Genomic DNA, 17,873 nt, shown 5'->3' with positions numbered 1-17,873 from the left:
AGTGAGGAAATGGCGGCCTGCAGGAGGGCTCACACCCATGAATACTCTCCAGAACTACCACCACCGGTGTCTTTGTCCCCACAGTGAGCCATAACCACCCCGTCTCAGCAGGAGATCCTCCAGTATTAGCAGGTGGGTCTAACCCAGGCTCCTACGAGGTCACTGCTTTTCCCCTGGGTCCTGGTGGTCACAAGATTCTGTGTGTCACTACTGAGAGTGGAGTTTCTGTTTGCCCCAGTATTGTGGAATTCTTAGAGTCAAATCCCATTGGCCTTCATAGCCAGATGCTCTGGGGGCTCCTACTCCCAATGCCAAACCCCCAGGCTAGGGAGCCTGGTGTAGGCCTCCGAACTTTCACTCCTGTGGGAGAACCTCTGTGATACTGGTATTTTCATTTGTGGGTCACCCACCTGGCATGTATGGGATTTGATTTTTACCATGCTTGTGCTCATCCTACTGTCTCCTTATGACTTCTTGTTTGTCTTTGGATATAGAGTATCTTTTTTGGTCAGTTCTAGTGTGTTATTCTCAATGGTTATTCAGCAATTAGTTGTGATTTTGGTGTTTTCATGAGAAGAGATGAGCTCACATCCTTCTACTCTGCCATCTTGTCTCAGCCCTCAATCAGAAATGTTTCATTTTTTATAAATATTTTTATGCCTTCTAGGTTTCATGTTATACTTAAAAAGGTCTTTCCTTACTTAGGTTTTGTGTTTCTTCATTTTGTTGTTTTTAATCCCCCATTCCTGAAACTTACATGGTTTTAAAAAAATACAAACATTTAAAGCTCTTACCTATCTGAAATTCTTTTTGGTATAAAGAATGAGCTGAAGATCCAACTTGGTTCTTTTACAGATGGCTGGCCAGTTGTCCCACACCACTTATTGCATTTTCCCATGCTGTTTTGAAATGCTTGCTTTGTTTTAAATTTCACTATCTAATTAACTATGTTTCCTTGGCCAGAAGAATGGATTTTAACTTTACTAAGAGAATTATTTCTCTACCCACCTCTCAGCAAGCTGATACAAAATTCTTTTTTCTCAGGATCCTTTCAAGTATAGCTACCCACCACTTGTAGATGATGATTTCCAAACACCATTGTGTGAAAATGGGCCTATTGCCAGTGAGGATGAAGCTTCAAGTAAAGAAGATATAGAAAGTGATGGCAAAGATACCTTGGAAACAATTTCTAATGAAGAACAAACAACTCTTCCTAAAAAGGTAATTTTAACAAAAAAAATTTGAGAGACAAAAGATGTGATCTCGTCCCACCAGCTGGCTATGTGAATTTAGATAATTCACTAAACTTGCTGCCCTTCTATATCTTGAAATGTAAAAAGAGCAAGGATGACACTAGCTGACTGTTAGTACCACTACATTATATAAAAGGCTGATTCCATGCTTTGTATAAAAACACCTTGAAAGAATCCTTTTATCCCAAAAATGTTTTATCTAAAATAAAAGTAACTTAAAATGTACCCTTGATCTACCCCCTCTTTGTCACTTTTAAAGAGCACTGAGTTGTTATGTTTTTATATCAGGAACTTGATAGAGATATAAATATATTCTATGTAGAAAAGATTTTAAAATACATAAGGGAGGGGAATTCCCTTATGGTGGTCCAGTGGTTGGGATGCAGTGCTCTCACTGCCCAGGGCCCAGGTTTAATCCCTGGTTGGGGAATTAAGATCCCACAAGCTGTGCAGTGTGGCCAAAAAAACTAAAAATAAAAAGACTCTTAAGAGAAAGACCATGTTACATTTTCTAAAGGGGCTTCTTTATATAGTAGGCACTCAAATATAGGTTAATGATCTGATTATTATATCTAAATTATATATTTAACATATAGTAAACCTAGCTTAAAGATTATAATTTGGATCGAGTCACTATAATGCTTACTTTGTGACCTAATGAACTGCCTGTCACTGCCTGTGTGAAACTCAATTTTTTTAATCTTTCTTCATATATATATATATATATTTTATATATATATAAAATTTGTCTTTAGGGTAACATAATGGAACCTACTTCCAAAGCAGATGAGAATGAAAAAGTTGATTCCAAAATGAGAACTTTCAAGAAACCACTGAGTGTGTTTAAAGGGCCCTTATTACACATCAGGTAATGGCTGAGGATTTTATTAGCTATGCTTTTGTAACATATCTTGATTGTTTTGAGAGAACTGCAAAGTTAAGAAAATTTCTGGACTGTTTTTGAAACTGTGGAAATGTAAAATTAAGGGGTATCTGAAGACTTACCTTGGTTTTCAAACATAGTGGATATTTGTAGCTACCTTTTTATTATTTATTCTGTTGAGTTTGTTTAAAAGGCCTTTATCCCACATTAGGTAATAATGAATACTCCCATATTAACAACAAATCTGAATGACATACATTTTTCTCATTTTATTGATAGTGTTTGACTTGCATAAGTTTGAGGTTGCCAAAAATGACACTGAAGTAGCCCTTTATTGATTTAACCTTCCAAAACTAAAGCCGAACCAGAAAAATAGGATTTTTACCAAAGCCAAATTTCAGCACATCTGTATTTTTCTCTCCAGGGTGTTCAATCCAAAAAATTTAGTATCATTTCTTTATCATTATGTAGAGACCTTTCTCACTAATGATGCTTTGGGTTGGTAAATATATATAGCCTTATTTAACAGTGCTTTATCAACTGTCTTTAGTAACGGCCTACTGTATCATTTTATATCCCTTTACTTGAAACCTTTCTATATAACTGTTAAAGACTCATGAACAGTAGAGCCAGACATTTTAAAGATCAAATTTGAAATTCTCTAATTGACAAGATTGATTTGTTGACACATATTTTGATTACTGTTATATTTGGATTTATCTTCACCATCTGCATGAGTGTGTGTGTGGCGGGTACAGGGGGAAACACACATGCCTGTTCTCCTTTCCATGGTTTTGTTTTGTCCTTTTCCCTGCTTCAGAATTTTTTTCCTCATTTCCCCCTGTACTAGTTTGCAAGCTAGTTTTTTTTCCTCTGGAGGCCTGTCACAACCTTAGTTCCTGGGCTACTGCTATTGAGATATGGCTGAAAGAGCCAGCTAGGGAGAAAGCCAACTCTGCAGTGCCCACCAGAAAATCACAGTGCTTTTCCTCCACAGACCTGGGGACCTAACCAGCCTCTGTCTCCCCAGACCTTTTCATGGTTTTTTTGCTGGGTACTGAGAACAGTTGAAGACAGAAACTTCCTATCTTTTCTGTGGTATATTTCACATGGGTTTTTAAAGGAAGCCAGCAGTCATGCCAATTTATCTCTTGTCCAAAGCTAGGCACAGCTTTCCAGGGAGAGCTCTTATTTAACAATGTGTGTTCTCTACACAATTCCTGATATAAAATGAGTCTGTTTAAAGATGGAGCTCAAAGTCAAGGGCTATCTGGCAAATTCACCTTTTTATTTAAAAATCATAGTCCTTTGTACTGTTTGGAGAGGCACCTGATGCAATTTAAATTTAGCTCATGTAATTAAATTACACAAACTTTGCTTGAGTCTTTTTATTTTTATCTTAGATCATGGGCATTACAGTGGCTAATAACAGTAAAAATTGCATTTTGAAGCTTACTGATTTTTTGACCAATTTTCCTGTAGTTCCCACGGCAAATCTTATGTTATTCTCCTTCCATGTTACTTAGAAAAGAACTATAGTCAGGAATTATTCTGTTACTTAAATATATCTCTGACTTTTTAAAGTTGGTGTGCCCCATTCTAATGTTTGTAATTAGGTAAAGTTGAAGTGGCAATTTCTTCTCTGGTTCTTATCTGTCACCTGCCAAAGAGTTTCAGTAAATAAACCTTAAGATGGTGCTGGTTACAGGACTAATTCAGAATCCTCCTAATTCTCCCTTCTGTTCCTGCCTGTTTTTCTTTTAGATCTTGGGGGAAACCATAGGACTTTTCAAATAGCATGCATTCATTCAGTCAGTAAGATTAAAATACAAAATGTATTAGGTAATTGTTTTGTAATCTTCTTTGATGAAATCTCTTCATACAAATGGGCATAACCAGATATTTTCCTTCAAGCTGATGATTAGATTTGTCATTTCTTCTGAGCAATACCAATGCCTTATGCTTTTATTACCATGTAGCCCAGCAGAAGAACTCTATTTTGGAAGTACAGACTCAGGAGAGAAGAAAGCTTTGATAGTGTTGACAAATGTAACAAAAAACATAGTGGCATTTAAGGTAAATATCTGAAAGATAATTTATAAGTTATGTGTGGAAATTGAAAGATTGATAATTTTGAGCTTGCATGTTTTTATTTATGATATTTTTAGGCTTGTTAAACTGCCTTTTAGCTCTGAGCTTATCTAAAATGTTCCCTTGAGGTCTGTATCTGTCTATAATATGCAGTAATAGGATACTGTTCAAATTAGTCCCAGGGTTTAATGTTTGTTATTTTAAAAAAAAATCCTTTTTTCATTATATGAATAATAAGTAAGAGTGAAAAATAAAGCTATAAAATCAAAAGTGCATTTCCCCCCAAGTGTGGTATATTCTGGAGTATAGTTTTTACTGGATACTAACCTGATGCTGAGCAGTAAGTATAACAGGACTGAGCCCACTATTGCCCATATGGTAGGTTTTACTTCCTTAAATCATCAACTTTCTGGATGTTCTTTGATTATCTAATGTTTTTCAATTTCTAAACACTGTTGTAACATGTATTCTAATGTATGTTGTGTTTTTGAATATGAAATATTTATCCTGTTAACCACCTGAATTTAATAATTAACAGTTGGGCTCATCTTTTTAATTTAAGAGGAAGGCTCAGTGACAGTTGGACTGATGAATGTTTCTTCCCAATAAATTGAGGTGCTTTTTACCTGTTGATGGGAAAAGATACATTTTAACCACCAAGGTGGTTTTATAGACTTTATTAACTGGTTTTTAAAAGTCATTTTTCAACCATTTCCCCCCAAAGAGCATGAAAGTTATTATGACTACTGTCTTTATAAACAGGTGAGAACAACTGCTCCAGAAAAGTACAGAGTCAAGCCCAGCAATAGCAGTTGTGACCCTGGTGCATCAGTTGATATAGTTGTGTCTCCCCATGGCGGTGAGTTGTCATCTGAGTGGCTGCAACAGGCTATTTATGGGGGACCTAGGTTTGGGTGATGAGTCAGCAGAGCTCAACTGGAATCTCGAAACTGGACTGTCAGCAAGTCACCTCACCATACTCCGGCCAACTGTAAAACGAGATGGTTGAATGAGTCTCATTAAAAAAATTGAACAACTAAATTTGTTGAAACTAATGCCAGCTGAAATTGAATTTCAAACCACAAAAGTCCTCATCTTTATAGGAGAGCTGCCTGTTTTACAATAGTTCCATATTATTCTTTTTCCTTAGTGGTGTTTTCTAGAACAATGCCTAAGCCACATGCCCAACCCTTTGTAAAGGTTCCTGTTTATGTATTAACTTGCCCTTTTGGAATGCAGGTTTAACAGTCTCTGCCCAAGACCGTTTTCTGGTAATGGCTGCAGAAATGGAACAGACATCTGGCACGGGTCCAGCAGAATTAACTCAGTTCTGGAAGGAAGTTCCTAGAAACAAAGTGATGGAGCACAGGTACTCTTTTTGATTCATAAGCTCTCAAACTGCAATGGGAAAAATCCCAAAGAGGGATGTGCCTACCTGGGCTAGGCAGACATTCCTTCCTTCTTGCACTTGGCAGACACTAGGCTTACACTGTGGGCCCCAACTGCTGAAAGGCTCTAGGGTGCCCAGGTGAATGGGGCCTGGAGTGGCTCTAGGATTGCTAATAACAGAGACTTGCTGGCCAGTGCAAGATTCTGGATGTGTCAAAATTACAAGCACAGGTGTTTCTCTTCCAGCAGTAAACCTTTGTAGGAATGCTCACTTTATGTACCAGAATGTTGGCTGCAGCATTGTTTGTACTAGTGGAAAATGAAAAAGAGCCTAAATGATCATCAGGAAAGTAACAGCAAAATGCATTCGAGAATAGCCGCACTAAGGAGTACTCTGCGGCCATTCAAAAGAGTGTACTATGTCTGTTTGTTCTGATATAGGAAAAAGACATCTGATTTAGTATTAGGAAAAGAAAAGAACCTACTCACAGAAAAATATGTATGACAGTTACCTATTTAAGAGGAGAAAACCCTGACTGTATAGGCATTTACACATGTACATCTGTGCATGCGTGCAAGTCATTTACATCTTAAAAAGATGTATAGGTAAGAGAAGGTTGGTTATGGGTCTTTTTTTTTTCCCAGTGTGCCCAGTTTTGCCCCCCAAGGGACAGTTGTTGGTCATAACTGAACAGTGGGATGCTGTGGGCCTCTAGCAGGTAGACACCAGGGACGCTAGTCAGTGTGCCCCTCTGCACAGGGTGCACCCCCCCCGCCCCCGCTGAAGGATGGTGCAGCCCAGAATGTATTGAGGAAGCTCAGTTGAGGACAGTTAAGATGGCTACTCTGATGGTGTTTGAGTAGGACATGAAGGAAATGAGAGAAAGCCATGTAGGTAACTGGGACAAGAGCTTTCCAGGTAGAGAGAACCACAAATGAAAAAGCTGTGTTCCTGGCCTGTGTGAGGAACAGCAAACTCATTGGAGCCTAAATCAAGTAAGGTGGGTGGCAGGGGCCAAATCATTCCCATAGTGAGAACTGCTGACTCTAAGAGGAGGAACCATTACCTGGTGCTGAGCAGAGCCACGAGGTAAGTGACTTACGTAAAGGATTCCTCTGGGAGGCTGTGTAGAAAATAGACTGTGGGCAGACAGAATATCAACACTTAAATAGAACCTCCTATATGCTAGTACTGGCGTAAGTGTGTTACTCATATTTATTCATTTAGTTAGTAGGACAACTCTGCGTGCATGCTTGGTCACTTCTGTCGTGTCCAACTCTTTGTGACCACTATAGACTGTAGCCTGCCAGCCGCCTCTGTCCATGGGATTCTCCAGGCAAGAGTACTGGAGTGGGTTGCCATTTCCTTCTCCATAGGGTCTTCCTGACCCAGGATCAAACCCATGTCTCTTAATGTCTCCTACACTGCCAGGTGGGTTCTTAACCACTAGCGCCACCTGGGAAAGTTAGGTATAGGTAATTATTTTTCTCTATAGATGAGAAGCTAGGAAGTCTATTAATGGCTGTGGTTGATTTTAATCTACAAAAAAAAAGAGGTTATGTAACACATAATGACTGAAACAGAATGTGAGAGGACCCATACTAAGAAAGAATGTTGGAGAGGAAGCAGGGCCCAGAGGAGGAGCTTGGTCACCATTGTAAAACCACAGGGAGAACATTGACCTGATGTGAAATGCCTTGGACGAGATTATCATTTTCAGGTCATTCATAGGTAAGAGAGCAAGAAAAATAAGAAAGGGTCTAGAAAGACAAGCTGTATTTCCACTAGGCTAGGTCTGACTTTTCCCCAGTGAAAGAGGGTAAAAGTTACACTTAGACCTAGCCTAGAGGAATATTTAGTGGCCAAACAAAGGAGGACAATACAGGGAGTCAGGAGGGAAACCAGTAAGTGAGCTGCACCCTCAAAACCCAGGTTAGAGTATGTTTCATGAAGGAGCAAACTGCTACCAGTGTCTGTCAAAGATGACATGTGAGTGGTGGCCACTGCTGATGACATCATAAAGGTCACTGATGACCTCACAAGCATCAGTTTAGTTGGCAGGAGTCAACTGCCCAAGAAACATAAGTAGAGAGTCTCCTGAAGGTTTGGCTTATTTAGGCAGGACCAGGGTCATCTTTAGAAGGAAGAACGTGTTGTGTTTGGGGTTTTTAGTGGGAGCTGTTTGAGCACTGTTTAAAACCACGGTAAGAACAATTTCAGAAGGAGAAGCTGACCTTACAAGGTAAATCACTGACCATGAAATTCCTGAGAAAGAAGGAACAAAACCTAGAACCCAGGTAGAGGTCAGCCTTAAGTCAAGAGGGAGAAGGGAACACAGATCCTAGATAAGGCTCGTGCTGGTTGTGATGTGTGTTTAGGTTGTGATGTGTTTTTAAATGGAGTATTTAGATATTTAAATTTCAAGTTGTATTACAAGAGGGCCTACTTTTGAAGTGCTTATGAAACCATACCTTAAAATTACCAGGTTTTTTTCCTAGTCTTGTTACATATGAGTTGTTTTGTTGTCTTATTTTGTAAATCAGTTCCTAATGGCTTGCTGTTCTATAACTGTCAAAAGAGAATCCATCACTTACAGAAATAGGGAGACTTGATGGTTTAGCACTGAAGGCCAGGTGAGAGCACTGCTTCCCATGTAGAAAGGGTGGTTTCCTTCAGATCCTTAGATTGGGTGAATTCTATTGAATACTATTGAATACCTTATATAAAAGAAAACTTCTCATAGGTTATTGAGGACTGTGTATAATTGTGTTCTTTGATTGTGCAATAAAGCTAGAAGATGTAGGAAAGGAAAAATAATTTCTCCTCTACCCTTCTAAGTTCTTGGCTAAGACCCATTGTATAAAAGACAGATGCACAGGAGAGAAACAGAGAAACAGAAGTTTCATAACATGGACACCTCCTGTAAATGCGGGAGAAACCTAGGAAAACTAAGTTACTCACCCAAATGGTGCAGGCCATCACCACCTCCAGCTGAAGACCAAAGAAAGCCAGTTCTGAGATGCTGTCAGGGAAAGCACGGTAAACATGGGTAAGTAAGGTTATTGTGCCAATTGAGGCAAGTTCCTCTCTTCTTGAGGTCCCCAAAGTATCCTGAGGTTCCTGAGCTTGCCAGGAAGTGACTTTCCTTACTCCCCTAGTAAGGCTGTCTGAAAACAAGATACCAGGTGAGTTTTTTCCCCAAGTGTCTCTAGTTCCTTACAGCCATCTGCTCATACCTGTCTTTATGCATTTCATTTTCAATATGACATTTGAGTCATAAACCTTGATAATATAACCATGTTTCCAATTGTGTCCTGTTACAAGGGGAACAGATTCTCATTGAACTTATGTAAATAACTGTATCACCATGAAAATGAGAATATCACTAAGTGTTTCCAGATTTTGGAGGGATCAGGTATGGAAAAACATTGTCTCAATTCTGCTTACAAAGGTATAATTTACCAAATTGCAGTAAATCACAGATACCATAAGAGAAAAAGTTTTCCTTAAATCTGGAGAAACAGAACATTGTATTTCTAACCAAAAGTCATAAAAACTATAATCATTTTCATCAGCTTCATTCAATTCCATGTTATTAATTTTTGTTCTGCTTGAGTCCAGTTTTTCCATTAGTTCTGGAAATTCCTACCCAGTTTAGTTTTATAATTTTGAAGTTATCAGAAACCTGAACCCTACAGTATTTGTCAGAGTCCTTTTTGTGAGTCTCTTTGAAGATGAAACATGTATCTCTACAAATACAATCAAGAAGGTTTAGTATTCTTATTTGACAATGTGTCTCACGTAATTGGGGGCGTCCCTGGTGGCTCGAACAGTAAAGAATCTGTCTGCAATGCGGAAGACGTGGGTTTGATTCCTGGGTCAGGAAAAGCCCCTGGAGAAGGAAAGGGTAACCCACTCTTGCCTGGGAAATCCCATGGAGAGAGGGGCCTGGCGGGCTACAATCCATGGGATCACAGTCGGATAGGACTAAGCGACTAACACTTTCACTCACATAATTTAATCTATCAAATAAGCCTAAGTGGTTTAATATATTTTTATAATGAGAGAAAAAACATCTTTCCACAGAGGCCCTGTGGAAAGTCCCAAAGTTAGAAGTCAAAAAGATTTCATTTAGAATTTGATGTGGGGAAGCTTGTCAAAAATATCAAAAGGTTTGGACACTTGACTAAATAGAATCATAAATTATTATGGAACAATACTTACATATCCAATTAACCAAAGTGACAGTTAAATTTCAAAGGCAAATACAGATGGTCACATAGTTGTGACCAAAACTTAGCTCTTAATCTTTAAAAGACTGTTTGCTAAAGTAATCAAAGACCTGATGATAAAGATAACTAGAAACACAGGAAATCATTTTAATACAATCAAATCTTTGATTTCTAGGCAGATTACTTAGAAGGGGTAAAGAAAAACCTTTCACAGTCTCCTAGTGGGGGCAGACCAGTAGTCTAATAAAACTGTCCTTTAACCAATAAATGAAAGAAAATTTGTTTTATGTACTTACACTATTAAGCTTATTTTTAAAACCCTTAAATTTATTCAATTTTAGTGCTCTTGACTATACAAGGTAACATTTTCTCTTCCTCTCTCTTCCCAGCTTTCTATATGCCTTTAGTTTGTCCTTTATTCTCCTACTTTCTATTCTGAAATAACTAGCTTTACTTTAGGATATAATTACTTTCACTTCTCTTAGTCAAAAATATCCCAACTCTTGCATACGGAGTTATTATACTTATTTCTAGTATTATAATTTTCATAACTCTTAGAAACTGATTTCTAGTGAAAACAAACAAGCACTTGCAGTCTGTTACACCAGCATTCTTTAAACTGGCAAATTTATGAATATAGTTCATCATTTCTAGAAACAGATGTTTCCTCCTAGAATAGTTTAACATGGCACAAGATATGACTATGTCTTATGTATCCAAATATCTTTCATTCTGTACTAAGAAGCCCAAAGTAGATAAACCTATGTTTAGTAATGTTTCAGTATTTTATCTTATTTGGAAATGACCTAGATATTCAATTAATTCCCTATCATTTAACTTAGCAAAACTCTAAACTCTCAAGCAATCAAAGATATTTAGAAAACTATTTTTAAGAAATATAAAACATCCTCAGTGCTGAGAAGCTCACCTACAAAGTTTTATCCCTGTGACTTGTTAGGTCAAGTGATTTAGATAGAATTGTTCAGTCTACTCATAAAAACATCGAGGCACAGTGTCAGCCATCATCCCAAGCTGTTTTTCTTGCTGACAGATTTTGTAACAGAGCTAACATGAGCTTATTTGAGTAGTAAGTCCAGGTAGAATAAAAGTTGCATCTCTTGTTGTATTCATCTTGATGACGTTGAATTAAACCAACAAACTTAACCCAGCTTTTTATTTACCAAAAATTATCCCAGATCACGTGAACTTGGAAAAAAACAATTGGGGTTAGTTTCTATATTTGAGAGTTCTAGGAATATTTAATTTGAAAACTACTTTTTTTCTTTATGCCAATTAAATAGAACTTTTATGAATTAGTTTTTACAGTACCATGCAGAGATAGAAAAATACCACACATTTGTTAACATATATATAAACACATGTAAACAGATGCAAAACAGAGATCTTAAAGCTTTGGTTCTAAATTTTTAGCCCTGATTTTTGGTACAGTAACACAAAACTCACTGGCTTATAAAAGAACAGGTGAATCCAAATTGTGTTTCGGGCAGCTGGAGTAAGTTTACCTTCTCAGGGTGCTAAGATATATTTTTTAACTGATATATATATATATATATATGTGTGTGTGTGTGTATATATATATATATATATATGTATGTATGTATGTATGTATGTATATGTATTTTTTTTCATTTGTCCAGTTTCAAAATAGCTCCTTTTTTGCCTTCTGATGAGAATCATTTTCCAAGAATTTGCATTTCTAAAAGCTGGCTATCATGTCCTAAAGAAGGTGGGGACAGAAAATTTACATCACAAAGGCACTGAGAAAGTGTCTTTTTTGCCTGGAGTTTTGGGGGTACTTTGCCTAATATCAGAGGTTTAGAGTAATTACCATATAAGTTTTTCCAAGTACAGAACAGTTCTATTTCCAGTGTCCTGGTCTTTAACAGTGCCTACAGGTATTTCGAGATATTAATAAATAGGGCAGGTTTTCGAACTGGTTAGGATAAGTGAAGACTGAATTGCTTCTAGAGCTGAATTTCTGGCTTTGTAAAGATTTGCAGGACAAAGACAGTTGCTTTTAATGCCTCAAAAAATTGGGTTGCAGCCTGAATGATATCAAGGGACTGACCTGCCCATCCAACTACATTTTCTTCAATTTGCTTTATGTCAGGGAGAAGATTTCCAATTAAGATGGAAATCAAATGATTTCTGTGTTCTGGAGTTTCAGTGCTTAATGCAGCATGCTTTACAAAATTCAGATAAAGCATTCAACAAGGCCTTTGAATGCTCTCCTTTTTCTGAGTGCACAATTCAGCCTTGGACCAATTCACCTTCAGGGAGGGGGTAGGGGAAGCCTTTACTATTGCTTCTATCAACCTCTGAATATTGGTTTATCCATTTCCTGATAATTTGGGAGGAATTGTGGTCATATTTCCTGTGTGAGTGTACCTGTTTTCCCCAGGGGGCCATCTGGTGTATGTGATAACTACAGTATAATTGTGGATGTTAAGAACACCCCTGCACAGCCAATCAAGGTCCCTGGGAGCGGGGAACTGATCTTTTTAACTCTTCTCTAAATTTCATAGATATGTTCTAAAAGTGGAGGTAAAAAGAACTTTGTCATTTCATCTTGCTAAGGATGTCCCTAAGCTGACTGCCATAATTCCTTCATGTCCTCCTTTCAAGTTAGTCTTTCCCTAAATAGCAAAGAAGTTAATTGTTTAGGATGAGAGCTCTGAAACATGTTAAACACTAAAAGTTTCTCCAATTCGAAAGATCCATCATTTGGCCATTGACAAGTAACATCTTATGTTACTTTCAATAGCAACCCACACCAATAAGCCTTTTGATGGCTTAACCATGGATGCAAGAGGCATCCCAAAACGGGGTGCTTTTAAAGATGCAGCCCTCACAGGGAGGAAGGCCTGTGGAAGCCTCAGGAAGCCAAGACCTTCACTGTCACATGTGCTAAGGACAGTGTCATGAGAAGTGTCTCCAGTTTCCCACAAGAATGTGGTAATGCTCTCAGTTACAAACCTCCTCATCTGTGACACCGGGTGGGCGCTGTAGGAACAGGACTTCTCCCGCACTAAAGGAGGCAAGGTTGCAAGGACAAGGGCCCTTTATGCCAAACTCCCACAACAGCTGGAAGGATCAGAAAAGGCCGCTTATCACTTTGTGTCTTGGATCCCCAGCCTATGCAGTTGGTCATGAGATGCATGTAGATACGAGCATCATCTAGCTGGCAGCGACCAGAGAGAATACTCTCATTGGTCGTAAAGCCAAGCTCTCAGGACAGAATGATACAAAAGCAAAGTCTCACCTGTCCTGTGGTTCTCCTTATGCCAAACACCACAAAAGATAGAGATAAAACAACAACCATCTCTGGGAGGAAAAAGGACCAGTAGAAAACAGAAGTCCTGAAAATAAAAGTCTCTACCAGAGTCATGACACCTAAGGAACTAGCTGACACTTATCTTCTCCTGCTAATCTCTATTTGGAAAAGAAGGGGCAAGGTGAAATGTTTACCTTTGTCTCTCAGCTGCCCCCAGAGTGAAATTCGGGAGAGAGGACTGTAGTAAGAATCCTTACCCTCTCTGGCTTCTTCCGTATTTCCAGGATCTCATTTGCAGGGTCCCAAGCGAGGATGGTGTCCCGGCAGGTCCCATGGGAGATTGCCAACCTGTAGGAGAGGAAAAAGACTTCACCCTTTACTTTTTTGGGTTCTTGACTGAGACATCCCCCAGCCTGCATAATCATAGACAGATGAATAGAAGAAAACAGGAGAAAAATAGAAGTTAAATAGCATGTATAACTCCTGTATACTGGAGGGATACCCAGGAAAACAGTGAAACTCCCTGAAGTGGCCCATGACATCACCTTAAATATCTCCAACTAAAGATAAAAGATGATGTTGGGGTGAGGGACTGGGAGGTGAGCAGGACAAGCATGGTATACACAGGTAAGGTTGTCCCACATACTTAGGTCCCCACCTTCTCCACTGATAAGAGTTTCCAGAGGTTTAGAGTCATCCTCCTCTTTCTGCTGTAGAGAAGGTGACTTCTTGTGTAAACTGTAAATGTCTCTCACAAAAAGGTAACTGCTCTTCAGTCCATGGGGTCATGGACTACATTGCTGCAGTCCCTGGGGTCACAAAGAGCCAAACACGACTGAGCTGAACTGATTTAGTTTCCAGAACTTTTCCTGTGTCTGCTTTTTCTTAGAGAATAACCAGCTCAAGATAAACCATGTGCCACAGAGGCATACTTTGAGGGGATGACAAATTCTGCTGCCCTTCGAAGATAAATACACACTGAGTGGCTCCCTTAGGTATCTCTGGGCAGAGAAGTGAATGCTTTCCCCTCTGTGACACACTTCTGTGTTTACTTTTTTCACCTTATATTTTACTTTTTTAATAGTTCATTAACAGCTTTAAGAAGTTACGTTTCCCTTGGATTTTCATAGGTTACGATGCCATATTGTTGAGAGCTATAAACCATCTAGTCTTACATGGAAAGATCATGCCTTTAACATGTCAGTTAAAACCAGCGAAGACCTCTGCCATCAGGTAAGTGTTCTTTCTTCCCAACTAAAACAGTCCTTAATGTTAATCAATATTAGAAATCCATTTTTCCCCACTGACATAAGGAAACCTTTTGGCATAGACATGACAGAAATGCTCTCCTCTTCGTGAAGGGAAACCAGATCAGAAATGGTAAGCGGTGAGTTACTTTCAGAGAGCTATTTCTTTCTGAAAGCTCATTGAAAAACATGATCTCCCAGAAAAGGTACCATGTAGTGCATTTACATTTGAAAAAGGTGGAGGGCCTCTTTCTGAAGAGTTGGTTTCAGTACCTCCAGGAAATCACAGCTTTGCTCCTTTCTCAACTTGAAAATTAGACCTTTTCAAAACAAGAATAAAGAGAGGCACATCTCACCAGCCAAGGCTAATTCCTCATCGCCTTTCCACCCAGCCTCTCAGAGTGCACGGACTCTCCCGTACTTGTTTGTGGGGTTTCTAATACTCGTTTGTCACGCACATGATTAATGTACTGATGCAAACCTTTCATCCTCTTTTCCCTCTTCAGCTCAGTCGTTTGGTAGCGAGCACTAGGAAGCTTGAAGACCAAGTCCAACAATGTATCCGGTTCCAGCAGCTGCTACTTGCCCTAACTGTGCTCTTGCTTACCTTTATGGTTTCTTTTTTCTATCTGTTGCACGGTTAAAGAAGTGGGCCTTAGTGGGAGCAAGTGTCGCACATCTGTGCTTCCACCAAGGAGATGTACGGCATTTAGGGGCAGAATTGAAACATTCTTGAAATAAACTAGTCGAATAAGCAAACACTGAAGAGATTGATTATGAGAGTCTATGGGTAGTAGTCAAGTAAGTAAAGGCATAGCTGTTGTGTGACTTAATAGTTTACAGATAATTTATTTTCCCCTCCTGAATACTTTTAAAGCTTGTTTTATCATATATATATATATATTTATATATATATGTATGTATGTATATGTTAGCTGAACAGAAAAGTAGCTTGCTTTGTTGCAGCCAAAACACGTCATCTGCTTTTTTTTTTTTAAACAGTTATTATAGCTGAGCCAACTTAGTTTTTCTATACTGTGTATATAGAACAATGTATATTGAAAAAAAAAAGACGTACTTATACAGAGTCATTTCTGTAACCAGGACTTTGTCATTTTGAGAACTACTAACACGTGCTAGTTGATGTTCTTTTGGAATGTACAACTACTTAATGCCAAACCACCTTTAGCCTTTGTTTCCTATCCATCTTCCTTAAAGGCCTGCCTGCCTTTTATTAATCTCAGACTTTGTATTGAACAATCACATTCTCATTGAGGTAGGCCTGGGGAACTAAGTCTGGTTGGATTTTCTCTGAAATCTGTCAGTAACATCTGGAAGGAGAACCTCTCCAGTCCTTTTTATGCAGTTTCATGTTGCTCTCTGGCTGAACACATACCTTTTTGCTTCACCGATTAGAAAGGCCTGATCCTCCATTGGACCATCTTCACCTTCTTTTCTAAATGAAAGGAGTTAGATAAACATATTTTTTGAAAAGTTAATTTTTGAAAAAGATGCCTAGCAGTATAATTCATTTACATTTCAGTTTCTTGTTAAAATCAGGCATGAGAGGGGAACTTGACAAAAGACTGGAGTATTTAAGAGCGGGGGGGAGTGAAACTTAGGTTGTCAGTTCTCCATTTTAGAAGTGAAAAATATTACTTGGTGATCGACTGTCCAACCTTCAGACCAAGGTTAACTGACTTGATCTTCCACCTTTGTCAACAGCAATACTGAGGACAGTTCCTCAATTCCTAACATGAAACACCTCGCAGGAGCAGAGCCTAATAAAAGTAGTTTGTTTTCTCATCAATATAACCAGTTTGGGTCCCTGTTGCTTCACATGTAAATCTACTTTATATGAAAGACAAAACATGGTCTGTAAAATAAATTTTGAGTTGTGATTGAGCCATGTTTGGAGAATGTTTTATTCTGAGGTTGCAGTGTTGGCGGCTTTCATCTTGAGAACTTGATGAATCCAAAATGGCATTATGAAGAATGAAAAGAGAGACTTCCTTGAAAATTGGCCTAGGAAATAAAACCTTAAATGGATACTGGTCTGATACTTTGTCTTAATTTGGGTTTTTCTGTTTCAGTTTGTCACCTCCAGACGTGAAAGTGACTGCAGTCCACCCTAAGTACTGTTCATAGTTTCTCCCTGTGTGCACAGCGGTTTCCCCTTATATGGTAGATCGCTGGCTTTACTATAGTCTAATCCCAAATTGTCTATGTGTTTTGTTCTTTTGCAAATAATGTGGAAATAGTCAAAATTGGAAATGTATTATGTTTCATGTGAAAATTACATAAACTCACTAAAATGTTTTTCCCTGATGTCTGGCCAGTTGAATTTAATAACATATCTTGTTAACATTTGTGTGTCTATTAAATGTGACTAAGCAAAATGTACTGAAAATTAACCATAAAATCAAAGGTATCTAAACTTTTGTACTTGTCTTGATTGGTTACATATATTTATATTTGATTTTATTCTGTCTTCCTTTGATTTTATTTAATCACGTTTGTATGATTATTTTGAGTACTCTATAATTATTTTTTAATATGTCATTACCTGTTTATGACCAGATTACCAAGGACCAACATTTAGATTTAGAGTGTTTTCACTTGGGAATGGAAATTCACAGTTTCCATGAAAACATTAATGAAGTATCATTATAGGCAAGTAGCCTAAAAATACAATTGCTGGTAAACCTAGTCTCAAATTTCATAATATACCATAACTGTTTTTATATCTTGCCACTAATTTTGACTGGATTTAATAGCACTTTATTGTACAATTGCAAAAAAAAAATATATTCCTAGAATTGTTGCCAGTGTAATTTCTCTAATGTTCTGGTGCTTTTCATATATTTTCAGTATTTTTATTACTATATTGGTATTTTCTTTGTATAAATTGATCAAAAGAACATGCTTTCTATTTTAATATGTTTTAGAAAAATAATTACATTTATGCAATAAATATCATCAGGAAAAACCTCTGGTCTCTAATTCATAAAGCATCTTAAAAAATCAATGCTCAGGCTCACACTGACCTTTCAAAAATCACATTAATTTCTCCTGGACCTGCTTACCTTTTTATAAGGAGGGCACTGCAGAATTCCAAAGACAGTTGTGGTTTCAGGAGAACCCAACCTCATTGTATCTTGTTTCTTGTCGCCCAGGGTCAGGGTCTGCTGCTCGGGGCTGCTCTCCATTTTCCTGACTCAGCATTGGCCTCACTGTCAGAGCTGGGCCTCCATCGTGGAACATACCACTAGAGCGGCCACCCAAGTGACAATTGCCCCACATCCCCCATCCTAGTACCCACACACCTGCCTGCCTGGCTGCCGGGCACATGGCAGGAAGTCCCTGCGAGAGGGCATCAGAGCAGCTGGGGGTGGGGGCAGCCCTGGGTGGGGACCGCAAAGGCCCTGGGGAGTGTGTGGGCTCCTCGCCATTGGAAAACACAACTCCCAAGTGCAGCTCCA

At 38.5% G+C, this 17,873-nt stretch overlaps 1 protein-coding gene across 2 annotated transcripts in view; it reads left to right on the top strand.

Moving 5' to 3' along the window:
* The window catches only part of MOSPD2 (motile sperm domain containing 2), an 89,534-nt gene extending 72,154 nt beyond the window's left edge, over positions 1–17,380 (top strand). Inside the window, exons 9-15 of one of the 2 annotated variants that reach the window (XM_005701087.3) lie at positions 1,045–1,221; positions 2,009–2,121; positions 4,116–4,212; positions 4,990–5,086; positions 5,467–5,596; positions 14,275–14,377; positions 16,485–17,380. In XM_005701087.3, the coding sequence (XP_005701144.2) occupies positions 1,045–1,221; positions 2,009–2,121; positions 4,116–4,212; positions 4,990–5,086; positions 5,467–5,596; positions 14,275–14,377; positions 16,485–16,526 (759 nt within the window). In that variant the 3' untranslated portion in view covers positions 16,527–17,380. Of the gene's footprint in view, positions 1–1,044; positions 1,222–2,008; positions 2,122–4,115; positions 4,213–4,989; positions 5,087–5,466; positions 5,597–14,274; positions 14,378–14,897 lie in introns of both variants that reach the window. The other variant, XM_005701086.3, reaches the window with a different exon arrangement.
* Positions 17,381–17,873: the final 493 nt, after the last annotated feature.

Source organism: Capra hircus, assembly GCF_001704415.2.
Source record: "Capra hircus breed San Clemente chromosome X unlocalized genomic scaffold, ASM170441v1, whole genome shotgun sequence".
Classification (NCBI taxonomy): Eukaryota; Metazoa; Chordata; class Mammalia; order Artiodactyla; family Bovidae; genus Capra; species Capra hircus.
Note: the sequence above shows the minus strand (reverse complement) of the source record. Positions and strands in the feature narration are given on the sequence as shown.